Raw genomic sequence first — 25395 nt, 5'->3', positions numbered from 1 at the left:
GATGACTGGCGAAATTATCGCACATAACCGACTCCATGTCCAATCCAGTCTTTTATCATCTCTGTTTTGTTATCACCACACTATCTTTATGTGTAAACAAGGCTCTGTCAGGTGCCCCCTGCTTCCCCCCACCCCTCTCTACGTCCTTGGTGTATCACTGTCCCCTTCTAAAACAGCGGTATAATTTGGAAACCAGCAATTATTTAAGCTATTTTAAAAAATCATCGTATTCTCAGACAAGCTGTGCTCACATATTGAGAAATATATGCGCATTAATTTTTAAAAACCTCCCCTTCATCTGTGTGTGGAGGAGCTTGGTGAGCACAGCGCCCCCTGAGGTGACAGCCACACATAACCCTTCATCCAATCCGCGGGGACATGACGGCGGCTGTGTCAGTTTCTTTCGCCGCTCTTGAGCGCCCGCCGGTGCGGTGCTGAGGAGGTGTGAGCATCGCCGAGGACACGCTGAAGGACGGTTTTGCCCTCTGCTGAAGGTAAGGACACGGACAGCACCGCGGGCACACGGCGGAGACTGATTTGATTTGATTGCGGTATTTTTTGACACGTTTTTCAGAAAAGCCGGACTGTGAGGTTTTGACAGCTGGGAGAAAAAGAAAAGAAAACCAGCGCTGTTTACAACAGGCTGAGTGGAGCCTGCGTGGCTTTCCGCATTGCAGGATAATTGATAAATTTAGTGACACATGATACGATTCGGTATTTAATTTGCTTTTAGTATTAATAAAATAAAACCGTGCTACAAGCCGCTAAAGCGCCGCACATAGCGACAAACCTGCTGGCAGCCTGAAAACCAGAGAATATATAAACACTTTGATGTGGCGGCACTCGAACACGTCCTATCAGTGCCAACCTTAACAGGGCTAAAGAGCCGTGTGTGAATGTTTTTTTTCTCTCATGGGCGCGTCCTGACTCCGCACCTTCAGTAATAGAAAAAAACTGTTCGTGCTGTTATCAAAGTGTGGTCCGCGGACCCCCTGAGGTCCGTGACATTTCCAAAAAGGTCACATCATGTGGAAGAAGTTTGAATCCTTCAGTGAAATGTGTAACAGCCAGGTGATAGAGGTTTACATTGCAAACAAGCAAGTTGTTAAAGTCAGTATCAATAAGTAAATTCAGCGTCTCACATCGTTCGTGTGGTACATGCTGGTCAAAGTTCACGACTACCCAAAACACATGATAAGCGTAAATGTTGAAGATTTTGAGCAGTGGAAACTCAATGTTTTTAAACAATTTAATAAAAAAAACAGGGTGGCAAAATTTGTGGGAAGCGGAAGAAAGAATTGGTGCCCCGAGCTTATGTACTCACACTACAAAATACCCCTGTAGTACTAACTAATGAAGACAAACGGGAGGCCATGAACAAAGAATCTAAGTCTTTACTGACGTTTGAAGCTGATGGCTATTAGTTGACAATTCCTAATATGTTACAGCTGTCAAATGGTTGGGAAAACGAGACATCTGCAACAAGCAAATGTTCCCCATGCATTTATGTCGATATTAATGTTTATTATATGGTATGGAATTTTGCCAACTTTTGATTGGCCCATTCACCACTTTCTGAGCTGTACCACATGCCGAGTTGACCGCTGGTGGAGCCGAGTAGAGCGCGCATGCGAAACGAGTACACCTCGCGTGCAGCGTAGTGCTAGCTAATCGAGCAACGCCTTCTATTGATAACGACCAATCAGATAACGCAATACAGCGCCTACGTTTGCTGTCAGTTTGTTGACAAGATGGCAGAAGACAGGTTTGCGTCTGTTAGCAATGCTGACTTAATCACGACTGAAACACGGGTACACCTCATCAAAAGTCTATAATTGTAATGTGAGCAAAATTTGCATATACGAGGGCTGTCCGTAAAGTATAGGTCCTTTTTATTTTTTTCAAAAACTATATGGATTTCATTCATATGTTTTTACGTCAGACATGCTTGAACCCTCGTGCGCATGCGTGAGTTTTTCCACGCCTGTCGGTGACGTCATTCGCCTGTGAGCACTCCTTGTGGGAGGAGTCGTCCAGCCCCTCGTCGGAATTCCTTTGTCTGAGAAGTTGCTGAGAGACTGGCGCTTTGTTTGATCAAAATTTTTTCTAAACCTGTGAGACACATCGAAGTGGACATGGTTCGAAAAATTAAGCTGGTTTTCAGTGAAAATTTTAACAGCTGATGAGAGATTTTGAGGTGATTCTGTCGCTTTAAGGACTTTTCACGGTGCGAGACATCGCGCAGCGCTCTCAGGCAGCGTCATCAGCCTGTTTCAAGCATAAAACCTCCACATTTCAGGCTCTGTTGATCCAGGACGTCGTGAGAGAACAGAGAAGTTTCAGAAGAAGTCGGTTTCAGCATTTTATCCGGATATTCCACTGTTAAAGGAGATTTTTTTAATGAAAGACGTGCGGGCGGATTGCAGCGTCGGCTCGCAGCCGCCGCGACGCTCCGTCACAGGAAAAACACCTCTGCTGGAAGCCTTAAGGACAAGTTGGAACATGTCCAGCTGATAAACCCTATACTTTACGGACAGCCCTCGTATATATATATATATATATATATATATATATATATATATATGTATAACAACTAAGAAATCACATGTGCATAACTATTCACAACCTTTGCCATGACACTCAAAATTGAGCTCAGGTGCATTCTGTTTTCACATGACATTATTTGAAAAGGCACACAGCTGTCTACATATAAGGTCTCACAGCTGACAGTGCATGTCAGAGCACAAACCAAGCATGAAGTCAAAGGAACTGTCTGTCGACCTCGAAGACAGGATTGTTTCGAGACACAAATCTGGGGAAGGGTACAGAAACATTTCTGCTGCTTGAAGGTCCCAGTGAGCATAGTGGCACTAATTTAGAAGGTTTTAGTGTGGACATGCCTCGGCTGTGCATTATGGGTAAGTTCACGTCAGGAGAAATGCATTTGAGACGCTCTGATCAGGCTCCACATGGAAAACAGCATTAAACCCTTTGTATATTGTGCCTAATACTCTCGTGAATATATTCTCTGGGTTTATAGACATTATTATTGTGTTTGTTTTATGCAAAAATGCCAGAAGCAGCTTAGGTTGCTTCTCCATTATTTTCACTTGGAATCACTGTGAGCTGCAATTGCTTCCTGTTTGCTCTTTAAAGTCCTGCATATTGTCCTTTACAACACTGTTTGTCATCTTTGTTCCAGCGTAATACGAGGTCTATTAGATAAGAAACCGACACTTTTATTATTTTTTTTTTAACTATATGGATTTGAATGACGTGCGATTACACCAATCATGCTTGAACCCTCGTGCGCATGCGTGAGTTTTTTCACGCGTGTCGGTGACGTCATTTCCCTGTGGGCAGGCCTTGAGTGAGGTGGTCCCGCGCTCTCGGCTGAATTCCTTTGTTTCACACACTGCTCGAGATGGCGCGCATTGCTTTATCAAAATTTTTTCTGGACCTGTGAGGAATATCCGAGTGGACACTATTCGAGAAATTAAGATGGTTTTCGGTGAAAAGTTAACAGCTGATGAGAGATTATGGGGTGTTTCTGTCGCTGTAAGGACTTCCCATGGAGCGGGACGTCGCGCAGCGCTTCCAGGCGCCGTCGTCGGCCTGTTTCGACCTGAAAACATCCTAATTTAAGGCTTAATTCACCCAGGACGTCGTGAGAGAACAGAGAAGATTCAGAAGAGGCTGGCATGAGGACTTTATGCTGACATTCCACTGTTTAAGGACATTTTTTAATGAAAGACGTGCGCGCAAATTCGCTGAGTCGTCACGGAAACGACTCGGCGAATTTGCGCGCACCTCCGTGTTGAAAACCATTTGTAAAATTCAGGCGGCTTTTGGTGGCTTTCAACAAGTGAGTAACTGAGAAATTGTTTAACAGCTTGGGCATGTTCCAACTTGCCCGTTAAGGTGTTTTTCCTGTCCCCCCATGGTCGGGTCCGGCTCGACATGCGACTCTGCCCGCACGTTCTTTCATTACAAAATGTCCGTTAACAATAGAATGTCCGAATAAACTCCTCATGCCGACTTCTTCTGAAAGTTCTCTGTTTTTTGACGACTTACTGGGTCAACAGAACCTGAAATGTGGAGGTTTTCAACTTGAAACGGCGAGACGCTGCTGCCTCGAAGCGCAGATCGCCGTCAGGCACCGTGGGCCCTCCTTACGGCGACACTACCAGACCAAAATCTCTCATCAGCCGTTAAAATTTTTACTGAAAACCAGCTGAATTTATCGAATGGTGTCCACTCAGTTGTGCCTTACAGTTTTGAAAAAATTTTGATCAAACAAAGCAGCAGTCTCTGAGCCATTCCTAAACAATGAAAAAATCAACGAGAGGGTGGGCCACTCCTCACTCAAAGACTGCCCACAGGCGAATGACGTAACCGACAGGCGTGAAAAAACTCTCGCATGCCCACGAGGGTTCAAGCATGTCTGATGTAATCACACGTGATTCAAATCCATATGGTTTTTGAAAAAAATAATAAGGTCGGATACTTTTCTAATAGACCTCGTATATATAAGATGTCTGAAATTCAGTTTGCGTTTATTAAATTCCACGCAGGTTAAACGTAGCAGACATGGATTACTTAATTATTTGGAATATTTGTTTTGGCAAGTTTTCACGGTCTCTACTGCCATCTACTGGCCAGTAGTGTTCATGGCAGCATACGCCCTAAGTATTGAGATATCCCATAATCCTTTGCGTGCCAGAGATGAAAAGAAATAAAAATGTACATTTTGGTTGTATAATGTTCGTTTATAGTTATCATCTTGGATTCTCCCTGTGCTGTTTAAACCGCAGCAACTCTCTGGTGTGCAGAGGATTATGGGTTAGGGTCTGAGCGTCTGGGCACCAGTAGATGGCAGTGTTCTATGCATTTTGATCCCGGTTATATCAGATGGTTGTCAGATGGCTTTTTTTTTTGTTTTACATATGAATAAAATGGCATATTTTACAAAAGAACATTTTATGTAAACCAACACACATGTCGCATTAACGTGTTGGTTTTTAAATAGGATGAATGAGTCAGCCAATCAGTGTTAGCAGAGGCTCATTTTACCCATAATCCCTTTGGCATCTGTGTGTGTAATTTCAGAAGTAGTGCATTATGTAAAATTAAAGGATATGTGTTATATTTTAACTTTGTACAAATGACAGAATTGTCATTAATGGTGTTATTCTACCCGGATTAATTTGATTCATAAATCAAAACCATAAGTCAAAACTGCTTTATTTTCCAAGACGTCTGCCTCCCAGGGGGCCTGCTACATGCTGTTAAGAAATAATGACTTTTTTGTGGTAACCTGGTGGTCAGGCTCCTTTTGCTGCAGTAGAGCTGAGCTTAACGCTTCTCAACTGCTTCACTGCTGCAACGTACGTAGCAAACAGGAGCTTCCAGCAGTGGGCAGGGTGCACAAAGACAGAACTGGTGACTCAGTGTTTGGGTTTGTGATCGTGGTGTTAAAACTCAAAATCAGCATGTTAGTAGCTGAGAGTGTACTGGAGACAGTGGTCATCGGTTAGCTGTAGCTTCTGCTAAATTTTTGGGTGGTATATCGGTTTAGCTTTATAAAAGATAACTTTTCAGTTAGCTGATTAGCTGTTATTGAAGCTAACATTTTGGTTAGCTGTGTCCACCACTGAAGAAACCCGATGGTCACACTGTCAGAGCTCCAGCATTCCTCTGTGGAGAGAGAATAACCTTCTAGAAGGACAACCATCTCTGCAGCAATGCACCAATCAGGCCTGTATGGTAGAGTGGGTAGACGGAAGCCACTCCTTACTAAAAGGCACATGGCAGCCCACCTGGAGTTTGCCAAAAGGCACCTCAAGGACTCTCAGACCATGAGAAACAATTACACAACAAACAACATCAAATTGCAAAGAAAAAGTGAAGATGCGGTGGAAAGCAGACATGTTGCGGTTTCTTTCTGACCTGGAGCTCCAACATGTCGAGGCGGTTGTGCAGGCGAGAGTCTGCAGCTACTCTCTCAAGATATGTAGGCTAAAACTTACCGACACGACCACACCCATTTGCTTTGTCTTTCCTTCTCCACTGGGAACTAAGAAAAACTGCACTTCTCACAACTGCTTTGGTGATTGTAGCCAAAAACAAAACAATTCATCTTTCTATGTGAAGTGATGCTGTGTTTGTGTTGCACAATGTCAGGCTGTCCCCAGAAGTGGTCAAATCCCGTGGTTCAGAATGCTGCAGCTAGAGTACTGACGGGGACTAGCAGGAGAGAGCATATCTCACCCGTGTTGGCCTCCCTTCATTGGCTTCCTGTTAATGCTAGAATAGAATTTAAAATTCTTCTTCTTACTTATAAGGTTTTGAATAATCAGGTCCCATCTTATCTTAGGGACCTCATAGTACCATATTACCCCATTAGAGCGCTTCGCTCTCAGACTGCGGGCTTACTTGTAGTTCCTAGGGTTTGTAAGAGTAGAATGGGAGGCAGAGCCTTCAGCTTTCAGGCTCCTCTCCTGTGGAACCAGCTCCCAATTCAGATCAGGGAGACAGATACCCTCTCTACTTTTAAGATTAGGCTTAAAACTTTCCTTTTCGCTAAGGCTTATAGTTAGGGCTGGATCGGGTGACCCTGGACCATCCCTTGGTTATGTTGCTTTAGACGTAGACTGTGTTTCATAATTATTGTATGGCCTTGCCTTGCAATGTGGAGCGCCTTGGGGCAACTGTTTGTTGTGATTTGGCGCTATACAAGAAAAAAGTTGATTGATTGATTGATATCTCGCAGGGGTTCAAACAAGACTGCGTTGCCCTGTTGCTGCCAAAGGTGCATCAACAAAGTATTGAGCAAAGAGTGTGTATAGTTATGTACATGTGATTTTTTTTTTTTTTTGTAAAAAATTTGCAAAAATTTTGAAAAAAAAAATCTTTATGTTGTCATAATGGGCTGTTGGGAGTAGATTTTGAGGGGAACAAAAGAATTTACTCCATTCTGGAATAAGGCTATAACACAGCAAAATGTGGAAAAAGTGAAGCATTGTGAATACTTTCTGGATGCACCGCATCATAATATAGACATTACGTTATCCAACATTTGGCTGGGTTCATTTGCCTTTATGTAACAGATAAAAGTAAAAATAATAATTATAACTTACTAATTTAGTCCACTCAGCATGTCCTTTGGGATGTTGTGATTCTGTTGGAAAAGTGTGGAGGATGTATGGCCGATTGCAGATGTAATATGCGGTACCCAGAGGTGGCTGTAGCCATTTTGGTGCCCTAGGCGATTATGGTTTGGCGCCCCCCACCCCTCCACGTGCACACACCGCCCCATGCATGAATGGACAACTGTTGTGTGGGCCGCTGAAGAGGAGGTACTGCTGGCCCACCACCACCAGATGGCGCCCTGCTTGGAGTGCGGGCTCCAAGCACGAGAGGGCGTCGGAGCCGCTGGAGGTGACAGCTGTCATCTATCAACACCAGCTGTCACCCATCACCACCACTACAAAAACCGGACTGCAACTCCACCTCCTCGCCGAGAAATCTTCTACCATACAGGTAATTCTCTGCTAAACCTTAAATTCGAGTATTAGTCTGATCTCTTTTTGCAGCCGTTTTCCTGGGACGGATACCCTGTTTGCGGAGTTGGCGTTTGGTGTGGACTGCGACGGCTTCACCTCACACCCCACCCAGATAAGTGGTTATCTCAGGAGCTGCACGAGTGTGTGATTGGAGGTGGAGGTTCTCCCTCCTTACTGAACACAGACTGTGGGATTACTGAGTGTGCGAACTCACACTCATCCAGAACTGTTTCTGTTTTCTGCCAGCAGTACCGGGTCTGACTGCTGAAGACAGTGGCCACCTGGGGCGCAGGGATTGGCAGCTCCGGTGTTCTTCAGGTCCGTTGGTGGTGAGACTTGTGTGGGTTCCGGCTTTTCTCTCACCGGACGTCTCCTATCTTCGAGCCTGCCACACGTCACCTTTTTGTCGGATTGATATAACGCATATTTGTATCTGTCTGTATTACGTTGTGCACCTTCACAACATTAAATTGTTACTTTTTGGCTATTCCATTGTCCCTTCATTAACGCCCCCTGTTGTGGGTCTGTGTCACGACACTTCCCCAACAACAACAATTGTATAACAGACCTTTAAAGTTTACGCAGTTGTTGACCAAACACACTAAAATAACAAATAACAATAAAAAATGACATAAATAAAACCAGAGTTCCTGTTCAAATTTTGTGCAAATATTTTAGAAAGTTCTGACAGCAACCACAATATGAATAATAAAAAGGTGCTTTGTTCAAACAATTCAAAACAGTGCAATATAATATAAAAATGGCAAAAAAAAATGTTGCGGTGCGAGTGTCGCAGACCGAACAGTCCGCCCCTAAAAATTGGTCTGCCCTGCCTCCACTGCTCATGCGTCATTTTGGAGCTCAGCAGCTTGTCTGAGACGGACTCTATTCACCCAAAACGATCAGATGGATTAATGGGATTATTAACCATCAGATGACAAAGTAAAACCTCTTAAATCATTCAAAAGCCAGTTTTAAACAGAAACGAGGTGATACTCTGGAACGCTTTGAAATGACCGACGTGCCGTGAACACATCAGCTAGCAGCTTGTGTAGCTGCTGCGCTCTGATCGCTTCCTCCATCTTTTATGATGAAGTAATGCTATATTTATGTGGAAATGATGGTTGTACAAAAGCTTCAGATATCTGTCGCTGAGATAGATGATGACTGGAGTGCAGTTTGTGTCTGTGAACCGCGACGAATGACGCATGTGCAGTGAAGGCAGGGCAGACCGATTTTTAGGGGGGACTGTTCGTTCTGTGACACCGGTTTAACTCAGTCAGTCAGTCTCAGTGACAGCAGTTTTTTTCAGTTTTTTCTCAGCAACATAAATAGAAATGGTGCTTTGGTCAGTGAATACTTTGCACTTGTATTTGGGAATAATGGGCCTTATAGAAGCAGAATGTGCAAACAAGAGAACATAATACTGTAAAGTAGCACTAAAATCTTATCCAAATCCAGTCTACCTTAACCCCTTAACGCCTGAATTTATATAGCTGTATATAAAAAAAATGTTTTGTGTGTGTTTTTGCCTTTAAGTAGTAAATAATGTTGAGATTATTAATTTCAATTTTGCACAAAAAATAAATAGTAATTTTGGTAATAATGTATATTATAATGTTATACTAATAATACTGGTATGTTGCAAATTTGCGACAACAGGTATACTGGTCAATTTGGTATGTTGCATATTTGAGTCAAATATTGTAGCATATATGTGACAATAGGCATTAAGGGGTTAACTGTCTACCTGTCTGTTTTCACAGCAGCACAGGGGTCTGTCATGGCGCTGTGCAGCTCCACTATGAATAGTGATGTCACATGAAAACTCTCTGAAGAGGATTTCTTCTCTAGATGTATCTTTAATTTATAGTCATTTTTAAAATAATACACTACATACTTATGGTATTTAGTGTGTGAACCTCCTGTTTTTTTTTTTTCAAAATTACTTTATTCTTATATACCACAAATAGTATCCCGATGATAATAATAATAAAATATTAAATAATCTTATTTTTGCAAAGTGTTAGAATCTGATTATGATCATAATATACAATTATAGACTTTTGATTTTGGTGTACCCGTGATTATGCGGACCTGGTCAGGATGAGGTTCACCGAGGCCTTGGCCGAGACATTAATTAGGATGGGTAAAATGCAGAAAAATCAGTCTCAAGTTTCAACTCTTTATTATTACTGTCATACTGCACCAACAGATCCAAAATACTTCATGAGCACAATCTCTAAAGCCCCTTTCACACCGGGGCTGCCTCGAGCTTCCTGTGGTGTCATAACGACGCAGGAGCGTCAGGTGCGCGCTGCAGACAGACTGTGCACTCTGAGTCAACCATCAGCTCCCTCATCAAGAAGGCCCAGCAGAGGATGTACTTCCTGCGGCAGCTGAAGAAGGCCAAGCTGCCTGTCCAGCTGATGGTGCAGTTCTACACGGCCATCATCGAGTCCATCCTCTGCTCCTCCATCACGGTGTGGTACGCCAGGGCCACAGCCAGGGACAGACACAAACTGCAGCGCATTGTGGCCTCTGCTGAGAAGGTGATCGGCTGTAGCCTTCCATCTCTCAGCGACCTGCACGTCTCCAGGACTCTGGGCCGAGCAGGTCGGATCACAGCTGACCCTTCTCACCCTGCACATGGTCTGTTCAAACCACTCCCCTCGGGCAGGAGGCTATGGTCCATCCGGACCAGAACCTCCCGTCATAAGAACAGTTTCTTCCCCTCTGCCGTTAGACTCATGAACACCTCATAACTCAGTCACCTTAAGCTTAACTCTGTGACTTTATAATTTTATCACGGGTCACTTTAGACAGTGTACTTTGGTTTTTAATTGCACTCCTCCCACTGCACTGTTTTTTCTGTTTCTGTTTTTCTGTTGCACACAGCCTTTCATATTTCATATTTCTTTTTTTATCTTATATTTTATCTTATTTTGACACATGTTATATTTTATCTTAGCATTTTATCTCTTCTTAATGTTGCACCATTGTACCGAAGCAAATTCCTAGTCTGTGAATCCTGTTCACTGGCAATGGCAATAAACTTCTTCTGATTCTGATTCTGATTCTGATTTATCTTCTAGTTTATATTTGTTCTTGTGCTGAGCTGCAAGTCTGCGCTCTGAGTTCTGTTATAGTTTATCTTTCCTAATTTGACTGTGAGGCGCGTGCGCATGCGTGCGAATGAACCGTCTGTGAGTAAATGTGGAGATGTCTCGAATTATACTTGATGTGGATATGTCCTGTCTCTGGCAATCCATCTGTGAGCAGGACTTATGTCCTTTCTTTAACACAGTGATGAGAGAGTTTGCGGAGAGCGAGGAGCGCAAGCAGACTTTTTTTTTCTTTTAATTGTTCATATGTGCGTGCACGAACGAATCGTCCGTGAGTGGACTGGAGATGTCCGGACTTTTTACTGAACATGGACATGTCCTGTCTCTGGCAATCAGTCTGTGAGCAGGACTTTTATGGACTTTATTTAAACACACTTGTGAGAGAAGAGCGAGGAGCTGCTGCAGCAGCTGCAGCCAGCAGCGTTTTTTTTTTTTTTTTCTCTGTGCTCTTAGTTTTTACTGCACTGTGTACACGGTGTCGTCATGATGACGCCCGACGCAACTCGAAGCAGGCCCTTGTGAAAAGGGCTTAATAAGGAATAGTCTTTGTGAAATAATGCACAGGCATCATGTCAAGAATCTTGTCAACAAACTGACAGTCAAAGTTGGCGTTGTATCTCGTTATCTGATTGGTTGTTATCGATAGAAGGCGTCACTCGATTGGCTAGCGCTACGCTGCATGCGAGGTGTACTCGGTTCCACCAGCGTTCAACTTGGCATGTGGTACAGCTCAGAAAGTGGCAAATGGGCCAATCAGAAGTTGGCAAAATCACATACCATATAATAATAATTATTATTTGTTGTGTGCAAAATATGTCTGTTCTTATTGACTCTGTGCCCTCAAACAGCGAGGCAGATGATCTTAAATTGATTTATTGTGTATTGAAAGTGAAGCAGTTGGTTCATGTATTTAAAAAAACTAAAAAACACACGGCGCTGTGTGTGAATGCCCTGGAGTGACAGGACCCTCACATTTTTTTTTAAATTGAACCAACTCATTAATCAAAAATGCTTTTATTGGATGGATTCTTGTTGGATTTGATCAGAGCTTTCATCTGTTCATGAAAAGGATGGATTTATTAATGCGGCATTTGCCTCCACAGCCCAACATGAGGCTGTTTTTCACAAGCTGCGGTTACAACGTGCACAATGTGCAAACGCTACTGGGAAAGAGCCAGAAATGACAATGACAAAAAAAAAAAAAAATTGGACTTGTCCGATTTGGGCAAGGTTATAAATGACCTGTGCTGTTCAATCACTTTTTTAAAACACAAGCATTTGCACAAGCGTTAATTTTTTTTTTTTTTTTGAGAACTTGCACCAGCAGGTGACCGTCTATGTGGCATATGCCAAGAGCCGGCTCTGGCGGTACCTTCTTTGCACTCGTGTACTGGACAAATTTTCTTTTTCCACTTTTGCAGCCCACACGTGCTGTTGTGACAACCATCCACTGACTGATATGAACATGGCACACTGCTTAAAAATGCTAATTTAACAATAAGGGCAACATGGATCACACACTTGAGTAATGAGGCTTTTGTTTACTAAAGCAGGTGACCAGAATATTTGACACAGACATGGCGCATGCGTGTCGATAATGCTGATTTGTCTTATTAATTCCTCCCTCCATCAAAAACATGCCTGTTTAGGGTTTGCCCGTGACCAAGGCAGTGTCTCCACATCTGGAGTTGGTCCCAGGTGCTGGACTGTGGCTGCTCACTGCTCCTAGTGGTTGGATTGTGTCTGTCTGTAATTAGGATGGGTTAAATGCAGAGGATGAAGTAGATAGTGTGTGTGTGTGTGTGTGTGTGTGTGTGTGTGTGTGTGTGTGTGTGTGTGTGTGTGTGTGTGTGTGTGTGTGTGTGTGTGTGTGTGTGTGTGTGCAATGACAGTAAAGGCCCTTGGTTAAGACAACATTTTTGTAAAACCCTTTGAAATAAAATTGAAAGCACACATCTTGATTGTTTCATTTCAACATCATTGTGGTGGTATACTGAGCTAAAATTACATATAATAAGCCCTTTCACACTCTCGCTCTCTTCCGGGTCTCGCGCACGAGGTCAAAGAGCAAGAGGTGTAAACTGCAGTCTCGAGGCATCATGACTGACTGTGTGGGCAGACGAGAATGACAGAGACTTTGATTATTTTTCCTGTTGGAGTGTTGATTCCTTGAAATTTTTTGTGTGAAAATGTGGTATTGGTGTCCAAGGAAGAAAAACCGAAGCTTATGTTGCGCATGAACTGAAAATTCAGGTTTTGCCCAACTCGACCCACTGCCGACCCAGACATTGTCTATTCATAAACATAGAATCAGCTGATCACTGTTTCGCTTTGCAGACCTCTATAAATCTTGTGCAGTATGGTTGTATTTCCGAGAGCGTGGCAGCTGAATGGTGTCTCCAGTAAATAAACATGAAGTAACTGCCTGGTTCATATCCCTGTATGTTCTGTGTCATTTATTAGGGTTATGGGCACATGTACCTGTGATTTGGATCATTGAATAATCAACACAGGTGGGATAAAACACACTAATTGTATCACAACAGAGCAAGGCGACAGATTACACTGCCCTTTTAAAAGATGATGACGGCAAATCATTCCCTGACCCGATATCCAAACTCGAGTCTGGCTGGCTGGATGATAAGAGCGGCATGACTCGATGGCACTGCTGCACATTTAACCCATGCACTCTTGCATAATTCGCCGGGCCAACGTGACCCGCTGGATGCTTTATGCTTTTATAAAATACTAATTTCGTAGCAGATTAATCATTGGCTCCCAGAGATTGGCTGATAAAACATCTGTAATTGCTCCGGAAGCACAGAGGAATTGTCTCCAGCAGCTTGTCTTGTGCGCTTCATGGGATGGAGAAAGCATTTGGGATAATCTCAAAGGTAATTATTTATAATATTTATATGGTAATGGCTTGGTAAAACAGTTGCATTTTCACTCCTTCTTATAAGCATCTGTAAAATTATGTTTATTATGGATTCAGACAGTTATTTGACTGACTGTCTCTGAACAACCGAGCGTCTGTTTATGTTTTTATACCTCTCAACCTTTGAACCAACCTGGTCACGCATGCGCGTTCCCAGAGTGTGAAAAGGCTTATTGTTTTACTGTCCAAATACTTATGGACCCGACTCTATACAGAGTCGAATACATCTCTCAAAATGAAGTCGCAGGGATCCACATGTGGTCCTGCACAACTTTTTTGTTCTGACTTGCTGTAAAGTAAAATGAGTCATTTCCTGTGACAAACACTGCTGGGCATTTACAATCTTTAAACGTAATGAAGTACTGCTAATGTATGCTGTAATAATGCATCAATATAACTAAAGAAGGTGTTTGGCTATATTAACTTTGTAAAAATACCTAATTTATTTAAGCAATAAAATGCACAATTTCTCTGGAAAGTTGATCGTATGTAACGTTTTTACAACCATGAAGGTGACATTATAACTACTAAGGTGCCCTTGAAAACAGTACTTAATCTCAGTGTGTAGCTCGGTGCACTGTATGTGTGTGTGTGTGTGTGTGTGTGTGTGTCACGGCGTGAATGCTGAATACAGTGTTGTAAATTCCACAGATCTAAAAGCACCGAAGGAACACTGTTTCTGCCCTAATGACAAGGGTCACTGACATGAATGAGTGTATTTTTAGAGGTATGGTGTGCTGATGGTAGTATTCAAATGTTGCAAAACCTCAGAATGTGGTTCCAGCATGTCCAAAGGACTAACCACTACACTGCATTATTGGGCTTCAAGAGGAGATTCTTTTGCATCGTCTGATTCGTCACACCGTTTGATGTCTGATATGTGATGAGTAGCTTTAATGGGGCCACAGTGTGCAAAATACATTTTTGTCTGCCTTTTAGAGTTAACATGTTTGGAGTTCATATTAAATATCTTCAAATTCTCCTATGACTGTGTGTGTATTGAGAAACTGTTTTGTTGTTAGTAAAATTTCAGCCTGAAATGGCCAGTTTTTGAGACTTCTGTGACATATGTAACACATGTCCATATCTTGACCCCTGCTTGGTCTATGAGACATGTCCATTGTTTGTAAAACTCTGTAATCACAACTAAAACTGTGTTTGCACCAATCCAGAAATGCCAGCGTTATAACATGATGCATATGTATGGTATTCCCTTTATAACTCTTAATCATCATGATGTTATATGCACATGCTCAATCCTGCTTTCTGCTCCTGCCTTTTGCCATGAATGGATATAGACACTTCCTCAATTAATCATTTGCATGTACAAACTCTCTGGGTCTGGTGTTCTAAATTTCGTCACACAGCTTATAGAGAACAGCCACTGGAATCTGCAACTGTTATCTTGAGCCAGAAAATCAGGACGAGCTTTAAATTCTCATTCCCGTTAGAAATGGACGATATGGCCTAAAATCCATATTGTGATAGAAATTGCAGCCTCTTGCGATAACGATAAATATCACAATATATAAGTTAAAATAGAACTATTTCAGAACAGGTTACACAGACCCTAATACTGCATTTACACATAGGCAAGATGCATTACAAATGTCATATTTGTGTCACTTTTGGCACATTCCTGACATTCTTAACGTGACGTAACGCATCTGGATAGGTTTCTTAATAGTGTGTGTTGGTTCGTCATTTTTGTGGAGCATGTTTTTTGGCAGTCAAAAAATCTTCCACGAATGTCACGCACCACCCTCACTTCACCTCATGTCTTGGAGGTCGCAACTGAGCGTGTTGATCTGCCTTGATTAGTGGTGATCCTTAATAGAGCGTGACAGCGTTCATCTCTGATGTGCGCACAATTAAATCCTGCTGCACCGCATTCAGTTTCATTGCTACAGTATGCTAAAGGACAGTGACACCAAGTTGGCTAAAAGTCTCGTTCCAGTGCTCATCAGCGCGCTTCTGCAGGTGTTCCACCTGCTGCATGTGCCTGATGTTTGGGAAAACGAGCAAGATGAGAGATGCATGGAGCCACACATCTGGCTCTCAGTCTCCTCCTCCTTTCTGCGTCACTTCATGGCACAGAGCCCAACTGAGCATGCAGTCACAAAGTTCTTCTGCTGTGGATTTTGAGGAGCAAACTGGAGCGATCTAAATTGTTCAGCAACTGACGGTTGGATGAATATGGGTGTGTGTGTGGAGACAACTCGCCCCATTCACAGTGTGACAGAACTTAATGATGCGCTGTTACGTGCGATAGCACGCAGCAACGCGGAACATCATTCTTGACCGTGTGTAATGGTTCTTGATAATTCTCCAGCAACATGTGCCATTAATCGTAATGCGTGGTAACAGGTTGCAGCAGTTCTGAGGACACCTGACACCTCTGCCTCAAATCAGCACATTCGTGATCAGCGGCCAAGAATGTATACTTCGTGCCATCGTTATGTGCAGGGTTCTAGGTAGGATAAAATTTTAGCGTAGTGGTAATGTCGAGGGAGCGAAGTGACCGGGGGGTGCGGAAGGGGGGAATCTTTTGAAAATTTTAGCTAAAAATTAGCCATTCTAGGGGTACCCAAAGGGGAAAAGCCAGGTACGACAGCCCAAGTCCCTTCATCATGTCCAGAAGGCTGGGGAAGTTTGTTGAGTGGGCAATGTCATTGTGGGTTAGCCAGTACATGGCCCTCAGTGAGGCAGTGGGAGTCCGTGGACATTTTTAAGTCAAGACTTAAAACCTATTTTTATTCTCTTTCTTATGAGTAGTTTTTATTTTGTTATGTTTTATTCTTTTACTTCTGTTTTTAATTAGGTATTAGAATTTTTTTATTTTTATTTATTTATTTTTATGTTGACCTGTTCTGTGTGAGGCACCTTGAGATGGCTTTTGTTGTCATTTGGCGCTTTATAAGCTGATTAAGTTGAAATTGAACAACATTTTATTGAGTCTTAAAGTAAATAAATAAGAAATTGGTTACTGGATCCTTAAACTCTGGACATAATAAACTCTACATGGTGGATCCTTGATCTCTGGACATAAACAGAAATAAAATCTGTTAGTTTTTGTCAAAAGCATTTCCTTTCAGACAATATTGGCATGAATGTCTTTCCATACTTATGAGCTGAGCTCTTGCAGATGTGCTGCAGGTCAGGTTTATAAAGAATGCAAGACGTAGAATTTTGGGAGGAAAAAACGTTTTAGTCGATTGTAGTTTCTTGTCTGTATTACGTTTGTAAGAGGTGTCATTTTATTTAAAGCGGCAATTCGTTTTGAAGTTATTAATTCCGAGCGGACCCTGTCTCAGCAGAGAGCTGCGCAGCGTTTAAAGCTGTGACAACGGAATGGAGGACGATTCTCGTTTCTCGACTACAACAAGACAAGAGTCCCAGTTAGTGACTTTAATCCACACAAAAGTGACTCATGATATTTTAATGGCTTTTAGAGGGGTTAAGAAGCGGACTTAACGCTTCTGAAGAGCAGCGAATCAAAGAGCCACAAGCCATTGAATCGAAGCATTGCTTTGATTCACGCTTCAAACTGGAGTCGCGCTGCAGAAACGGTTGATTACAGACACTGCATTGAAAATCGTAGCGGTCCAAAATAAGCGTAACGGTCCAAAATTATAGCGTAACGGGCCGTAACACAAGTTTGCGCTAGCTAGAACCCTGATGTGTAAACGCAGCTTAAGGAAAGCTACACTGCTAAACTGCTGTATCTCCAACTCTTTACAAGCTGGACAAAATCTATCTTCATATACCAGGAACTTCTGTGCCGTGTGAGAGGGTCTTCTCCAAAACTGGAGAGGTAGTAACAAATAAGCGGAACAGACTCAAGTGTAACACCACTGAAATGATCTTGTGTTTAAGTAAAAACCTTTCAAGCACCCAAACCCCCCATCATTTTGTAGTACTATTTTCATAACAGTCCCTAGTTGCACAAGCATTTCTTAATTTATTTCTCTGTTACATACAGTATTTTATGAGGACATGGTCACATTGTAACACAAGTATATTATTAATGTCTTTAATTGGAATTATATAATGGCTGAGTGGATCCTTGTCATTTGATTGGTGCTTTGTATGTCACATGACATGGATTATTTGTCCCATTTGTGTTGCATTGCATTTAGTGTGCAATTTTGTTCCATTTAGCATGCAAATTTGGTTTCATATGTTTTGTACCATTGTACGCTGCGAACTCCACCAGTGGGGGCGGTGTTTAGCTAAACATACGGAATTTGTTTTGCTGACCTTTCCCATTCGCCTCGTCTTCAAACAAACAAACAAACAAAAAACCTTCTTTTCGTGACTGCTTCTGTGATTGCAGCTGAAAACAAAACAGTTCACCATTTTTCCGTGAGAAGTGATGCTGTGTTTATGTTGCGCAATGGCAAGCTGTCCCCAGAAGTGGTCAAATCCAGTGATATCACGCAGGGGTTCAAACGAGACTGGGCTGTGCTACTGGAGTAAGTTGTTGAAGATGAGTGAGCGAGAGTGATTATAATGTTGAAATGAATAGACAGAGCACATTTATATATCTGTTGTCCCAGCTGGTAGGAGATAATGGTAACAAGAATAAATGAATAAATAAATAAAATCTCACATTTGATTTTAGTAGAATATGAATGAATGATTGGATGTTTCCAAAACTAAATCCAAATTCTCAGGTGCATAAAACCTTGACTACTTTACATACTTTTATTTGTGTTTAATGAAGTGACAACTTTCAGCACTTTGGAAGAGAATTATAATGTATATGATGTGGATGATTTTACTCGGTTTGGTGTAGAACGACTGGCTCACGATGTGGGCGGTGCACGTGGTCACCAGCAAGACTATTTTTCCCCTTTTTATTTGGTCCCACTGTGACTACCAGAAGGCTCTGTTGCCTCAGTTCACTCCTTTAGCTGCAGAAATGTAACTCCTCCATTCTCATCATTCATTATCTCAGTTTGTTAATAAAGTGGATTTAAATTTCTGTTCTTGGGTGGAAGATTTATTCACATGCACCTTTTCCTGTCCTTTCTTTTGTTTCATTTCCCTTCTCCGTATTTTCCTCCCTGTTACTTTGTGTAAGACCAGAGCATGATCTGGCATCACACCATAAGCTGTGTATTAATTATTGTTCAGATGGCAAAAGACAATCAGAGACATGACAATAGTGCAGAGGAGTGTGTAATTACAGTATGACTTTGTTGTGTAATAGTTAACGCTCACAAGCAGTGGTGCCTTGGGGGCCACCACACCCAGGCTTTGGAAATTAAATCACCTGTCTAAACAAACTTATTTCAAACTACCTGCAACTTCACAATAACAAACATGTTGAGCGAGACGGAGAGAGAAGGAAGAACCATCAGCTTCAGCCATAGTCATAGCGATTCCTTTGCGCAGAGTTGTGTGAGCTTGTGATTGTCTTATTTTAGTTTTAGAATGTAACCACTGTGAAACTCAGAAAACAGTGTTTGTCTGATTTTGTTTGTTTTTTTTGGTTTTTTTGGTGTAGAAATGGACATGCCACTAATCACGATTATTTTGGTCACAATTGAAATCAGGATTATTTAACACACACTCACTAATTTTTAAAACATCATGCATTTATTGAACTTAAATAAACTTGTATTTTAATAGTTAAGGTTTCCTTAATTACACCGATGAGATTGGCGCGATTGGACGAGCGAGCTTCTTTAACAAGCTTTCTCTTCCATTTGCGCTCTTGAGATACGACCCGCAAACACATGAACCGATCCGAACAGACTCTGGAAGATGCATTCAAGCACAAACTGGAGAGGCAGGTATCCTGGTAGCGCCGGTATCAGCCATAAACCAGTTTCTGGGCTATGCTGGGAACAAGGTCCAGTCTGAGAAAAAACTCCTCAGAGATGTGTTTAAGGTTGGCGATATCTATTTCAATACTGGAGACCTTCTGCTCTGCGATCACAGGGGCTTCCTTTATTTCCATGACCGTATCGGAGACACTTTCAGGTGGAAAGGAGAGAATGTGTCCACGACTGAGGTGTCAGAGGTTTTAACGTCTACGGTGTGGCAGTACCAGGGTGTGAAAGCAAAGCTGGCATGGCAGCTGTTGTCTTAAAAGAAGACCATAAATTTGATGGTCCAGAACTTCACAAGCACCTTGTCAAAACTCTTCCTGCCTATGCCTGGCCGTGGTTTCTCAGACTGCAGAGTTTTTGAAGTCACTGAGACCTTCAAGCAGCAGAAGATGAAGCTGGTCCAGCAGGGTTTAATCCACAGGTCACACTGGATCCTCTGTATTTCTTAGATGTGTCTCAGAAGGACTACATCCCTCTGACTGTGTCTCTGTATGAAGACATTGTGTCTGGAAACATCCGTTTTTAAATCCTTCATATGTGAGTTAGAACCTGAGATGATAAAATGTAGCTAGACAGTTGACGTTCCTACTAAGTCCATATTCTCATTGATTTGGATTTACCACCCTGCTGAGTCATTTTTAAAGTCACAGCTGAGTGTCTCAGATTCAGTTGAAAACTAACTCTCAGTGTAGAAGCTGATTTAGGTTTTTCTTACTCTCTTTTGTTTCCACAGTGGTCATTGAACAAATCGCTAAAAGTAACTGATCAACCTCAGTATCCAAAGACAGAGTTTGTGTAAAATGGGGTATATTTGAACCATAAAAAAGATTCCATGAGGATCTGACATATCCTCACTCATGTCTCCTCAAAGAATCCTCCTCATCCTCAAAGTGCAAATTAGAGAAAAAGAACATCCTTTCTATGGAGGTTCAGCTGAGCCCATTGGTCCTCTCTTTCTGCATCAGTGGCTTCTGTTAGTCGAGGAAAGGTGGGTGTTGGGTGGTTTTCAATTGGAAAGTCGGGTGTTGGATATTTTTCTGTTAGAGGCCATTGGGAGGTGATGGTCTAGTGGTTAAGGCGTTGGGCTTGAGACCAGAAGATCCTTGGTTCAAATCCCAGCCCGACTGTAAAAACACTAAGGGCCCTTGGGCAAGGTCTTAAGTCCCCTTTTGCTCTCGGTGTGTAGTGAGCGCCTTGTATGGTAGCACCCTGACATCGGGTGAATGTGAGGCATTATTTAAGCGCTTTGGGCATCTGATGCAGATGGAAAAGCGCTATATAAATGTAGTCCATTTATATATAAATGCAATCCATTTAACAGTATATATTTTAAAATATAAAAAACTTAAACATCACTGACTGGAAAAACAAATAAACCGCAACTAACTCCGAAATGGGGAAAGAGGTGGCACATGAGCAAGACCAGCATGGCCTGGACAGACTGAATGAATTGTGAACTCGAATGAGTAAGTGATCTCTTCCTGCCCCCCAACCAACACACACACACCTTGGAATTATCAAACATGGCACTATCGTTTCACGAAGTGTGGACATAGAGATTCCATATGAGGCAGCATCTTTTCTCTGGATGATTACTAGATGATGCATTATTATCCTATACTCATGCGTATTTTGGGGTAAAAACTAATTTTGGACAAAAAACTTTGACATTGTCTATAACTTTAATACTTTATGGAATACAGTTTTCATATTCACTGAAAGTATGTTAGTCAGTTATGGCCCTGTGATCAGGGCCAACAAAACAATCTTCTGTTGATGTTTAAATTTTATTTTATCTTTTTTCAATAAAACTCTATTATAATAGGGACTGAACAAGCTCGGCAGCAGAGGAGACCATACTATGCCCAAAAATAAATAAATGAATAAATAAATAAAAAATTTGTAATAATAAAGCCTAGCGTAGTTCCATGGGGAGGGCGGTGGCTACTGGAATGAATGTGTGGATAGTCCACTTACTAACTTGCAGAATGATGTCCCTGCTGGATCTACTGTCCTCTATGTCTAGTATACAAGCCCCGCTTATATGATCCTTTTGTTCCCAGTTCCGAGATCTGTGCACAGCATCAGCCTCTTCTCTGTGACACCGCGATGTCGAGCAGTGCTTCAGGGGTGTGCATCTGTTGATTTTATTTATTCAGCAATAACATTGTAAGTCCCTTTGGCTGTTCCTCTGGGTTTTTTTTCACTTGGCGTCTCCACAGCAGATCCAAGGTGCATCTACATGTTAATCTGGCAGGGATTGTGCAGGACCATCTCCTCTGTGTGCCTGCATTTTGGCTCTGATGGACATCACATTTCCACACTACCGCATTTAGCAGAAGGACTTTCCTGGTTTAAAGACACATATGTGCACTGTAGGAGAGCTGGATTTGAGCAGTGTGTCGTTTAATGACAACATGTTATCATATTTCCTCACTCATCATGCACCATCCTCACAGCGAGCACATCAAACAGCTCCCACTGCACATCCTGAGAGAGAGGATGAGGAATGCACCAACAGCATTTCCTGTATATTTGTTTTGTGAATTGTTCTGTAATTTGTGTATGTAGCATGGCCCAAGCAGAGGGTCGCCCCTTTGAGTCTGTTCTGCTTGAGGTTTCTTCCTCAGAGGGAGTTTTTCCTTACCACTGCTGCCCTGGGGTTAGTAAGGTTAGATCTTACTTGTGTGAAGCGCCTTGAGGCAACTCTGTTGTGATTTGGCACTATATAAATGAAAATAAATTGAAATTGAATTGAAATTGAGAGAGAAAGAAAGAGAGACAGAGACAGGAAGAGACAGAGCAAGCACTCCAGAAAAAAAAAAAAGATTGAAAATGACACAGTACTGTGCACTCTGCTCCTGCAGAATTGTGCTCCTCAATAAAAATAACAAAAAACACATTAAATGCATAAGTCCAGAAGCCCGCTGAAATAGCTCGGCCACTTCCAGAAGCAGCTGTTCCTCTCTGATCACCTCTACTGTTTTGGGGTGTTTTAAAAATTTATATTTTTTCGCACTCTGTAGCTCCTTTTTTCTGTCAGGCAGGTGCGTGGAATGTTTTAATATAAACTTAAAAACATAAATAGGTGTATTACATGTAGACTCACTTTCAACTTTGTCATGTTACATAATTTGTATCGTCCTGAGGTTGAGTCACAGAGGTCCATGGTTGGAAAGAAATATAGTTCTCATAACCTAGCAGTCGTGACTTTTTTGTTTGCTGATTTAGATTTCATGCGTGTGAGTTGTTTCCCAGCCTTAGCAATTCTAGTAAAAGTCAAAATTCCTGTCTTCAAATAATTTTTCTGTCCATTTTTCTCTCAGCACTTGAGGAAAAATAGGAGCTGGGTCTATTCTCTGGAGGCACGTGGTACACGCAACGCAACAGATGCTTCTGGGACGCGTCCCTCATGCTGCTTGTCTTAAAGGTTTAATGGAGGCTTAAATGAAAATCTACACATAGTACAGCGGTAATGTGAGCGTGACACTTGCTGTGTGATTCATGACTGAGTGTGACTGCGTTTGAATGGTTTCTTTTACAGAAAAGCACTATATTGAAGCTTATGACACCTACACAAAATGACCATTTTAATGCACATGGTTCAGCTATGTAGTTTTCAGGAACCTGTGTAATTATGTTTTGACTGCACAGCTTTGAGTGCAGTTTCCTACACAACAGGAAATCATTTAATTCACCACAATGTTACACTGAGGTCTCAGTGCGGTTTACCAAGTAATCAGTAATCCAAAAGTGAAAGGCACTTCTAATTAGGCATGTCCCGATCAGGTTTTTTTTGGCCCTGATCCGATTCCGAGTCATCTGAGTTTGAGTATCTGCCGATACCGAGTCCCGATCCAATACTTTCAAAAACTGAATGAACAATGAACAAATGCTAAATATATAATAATTTTATTTTAATCACCTTATTTTATTTTATTTGTCTAATCTGAAATAAGAGGTGGTTTTAATTTATAGATGAAAGGTTTCTAAAGAGCCATTTATTGATTTAGCTATTTTAATTACAAGTGTTCTAAACTTTTTTAAACAGTAATCAGAAATTTTGAGGTAACAAACAACAACAACAAAAAACATTTCCAAGGATTTTTATTCAGACACGTGGTTTCTGCACTGCTCTGTGGTTCAAATCCCCACCTGACTGGAAAATCACTAAGGGCCCTTGGGCAAGGTCTTTAATCCCCTATTGCTCCCGGTGTATAGTGAGCGCCTTGTATGGCAGCACCCTGACATCGGGGTGAATGTGAGGCATAATTGTAAAGCACTTTGAGCATCTGATGCAGATGGTAAAGCGCTATATAAATGCCGTCCATTTACCATTTGTACAGATCAGTGGTTTCTGCCACTAGTCTTCCGTGTTTTGGCCTGATGCGTCGTTCCTATTGGACAGCGCGAAGCTACGTCACAGCTCAGAGCGTCGAAAGTTCAAAAGTCAACTTGAAAAGTAAAAGGAAAAAAAAAAAACAACTTACATTTGCGTCCTGACGGTCCTCAGTGTACCCCTCTGAGGCTTTATCAGTGTTCAACAAGTTCAGAGCAGCACAGTGAACGTGAATGAAGATGGAAACTCTTTAAGACACGATCCTAAATGTGATGAGTGCACACGTCGCTCGTGCGCACACCATTTCTCCGTTTTGCAGACAAACGATCACAGGACAATTTGTTTTTTTCTTTTTGTTAATCAAATGACAGATCGTCATCCTGAGGACTTGGTCAGCACCAGGTCCTGCTGTGCATGAAAGGATGACTGAGCAAGAGTTTCGGTGGGAAAGTGTCCATCATCCACTTGTCATTCCATCGAGGCGTCAGGCTGAGCGCGTAAACACACAAACAGCAGTTCTGCGAAAGAAACTTTGCGCACGTAACTCCCCCCACCTCTGTCCAGGTTACAATGCCATCTCTTCTTCCCAAATTCACTGCGCAACTCTTGATCCCTTTTCTCCTCTGGAATCGGTTTCAGCCACACGCGTGTGCAAGAATGTTCGGTTGAACTTACGTTTTTTTCTTTTGTTTAAATAAAAAAAAAAAAGATCGGGTTGAACTTTGACCGCGTCAGCCTGTCGACAAGCGGCAATGCGCGCTCCCGACAGAAGCGTCGCGTCAAAAGCTGAGCTAATGCGACGCCTCTAAAGCAACGCGTCTCACGCCTCTGACGCTTCCAACGCGTGAAAGGCCCATTAATCTGCAATAATGAGCCTGAAATAGCGCTGATCAAAATAATGAGGACAAAATCTATATCGGATTCCTAATCGGGATGCAACGTCCGATTTCAATCAAGTCTGAAACCACGTGATGCGGCCCGATTTCCGATCATGTGATCGGATCGGGACATCCCTACTTCTAATAGTTCATTAACTGCTTCCATTATTTATTTTTTTGGAAATTCAGGCCTAATGAAACTAGTTCAAATTAAAACAGCATTTATTGTTTGCTCGTCAAGGGTCAATAATGTCTATCCAGATCCAGTCAAACTACATTTGGAGATTATGGAGATCTTCCACCAGTACGGTAGTGTTCAGAAAAATAGTAGCGCTATGTGACTAAAAAGATTAATCCAGGTTTTGATATTGTGACAACCATCCACTGACTGATGTGAACATGGCACACTGCTTAAAAATTCAAATTTATCAATAAGGGCAAGATGGATCACACACTCGAGTAATCGAGGCTTTTGTTTACTAAAGTAGGTGACCAGAATATTTGACACAGTCATGGCGCATGCGCGTCGATAATGCTGATTTGTCTTATTAATTCCTCCCTCCATCAAAATCAGGTGAATCAAGTGTCTCCTATTTAAGGATGAAGCCAGCACCTGTTGAACATGCTTTTCTCTTTGAAAGCCTGATGAAAATGGGACGTTCAAGACATTGTTCAGAAGAACAGCGTAATTTGATTAAAAAGTTGATTGG

At 42.0% G+C, this 25395-nt stretch overlaps 1 protein-coding gene across 1 annotated transcript in view; it reads left to right on the top strand.

The window, feature by feature from the left end:
• Positions 1-19994, top strand: part of LOC117514892 (solute carrier family 27 member 3-like) — a 43833-nt gene extending 23839 nt beyond the window's left edge. The window contains 4 exon segments of the mRNA XM_034175465.1: positions 19271-19660; positions 19663-19822; positions 19824-19873; positions 19876-19994. Coding sequence (XP_034031356.1) covers positions 19271-19660; positions 19663-19822; positions 19824-19873; positions 19876-19994 — 719 coding nt within the window.
• The last annotated feature ends 5401 nt before the right edge of the window (positions 19995-25395 follow it).

The sequence above is a fragment of the Thalassophryne amazonica genome, chromosome 8 (assembly GCF_902500255.1).
Source record: "Thalassophryne amazonica chromosome 8, fThaAma1.1, whole genome shotgun sequence".
Lineage (NCBI taxonomy): Eukaryota > Metazoa > Chordata > Actinopteri > Batrachoidiformes > Batrachoididae > Thalassophryne > Thalassophryne amazonica.
This window is presented reverse-complemented; position numbering and strand designations above follow the sequence as displayed.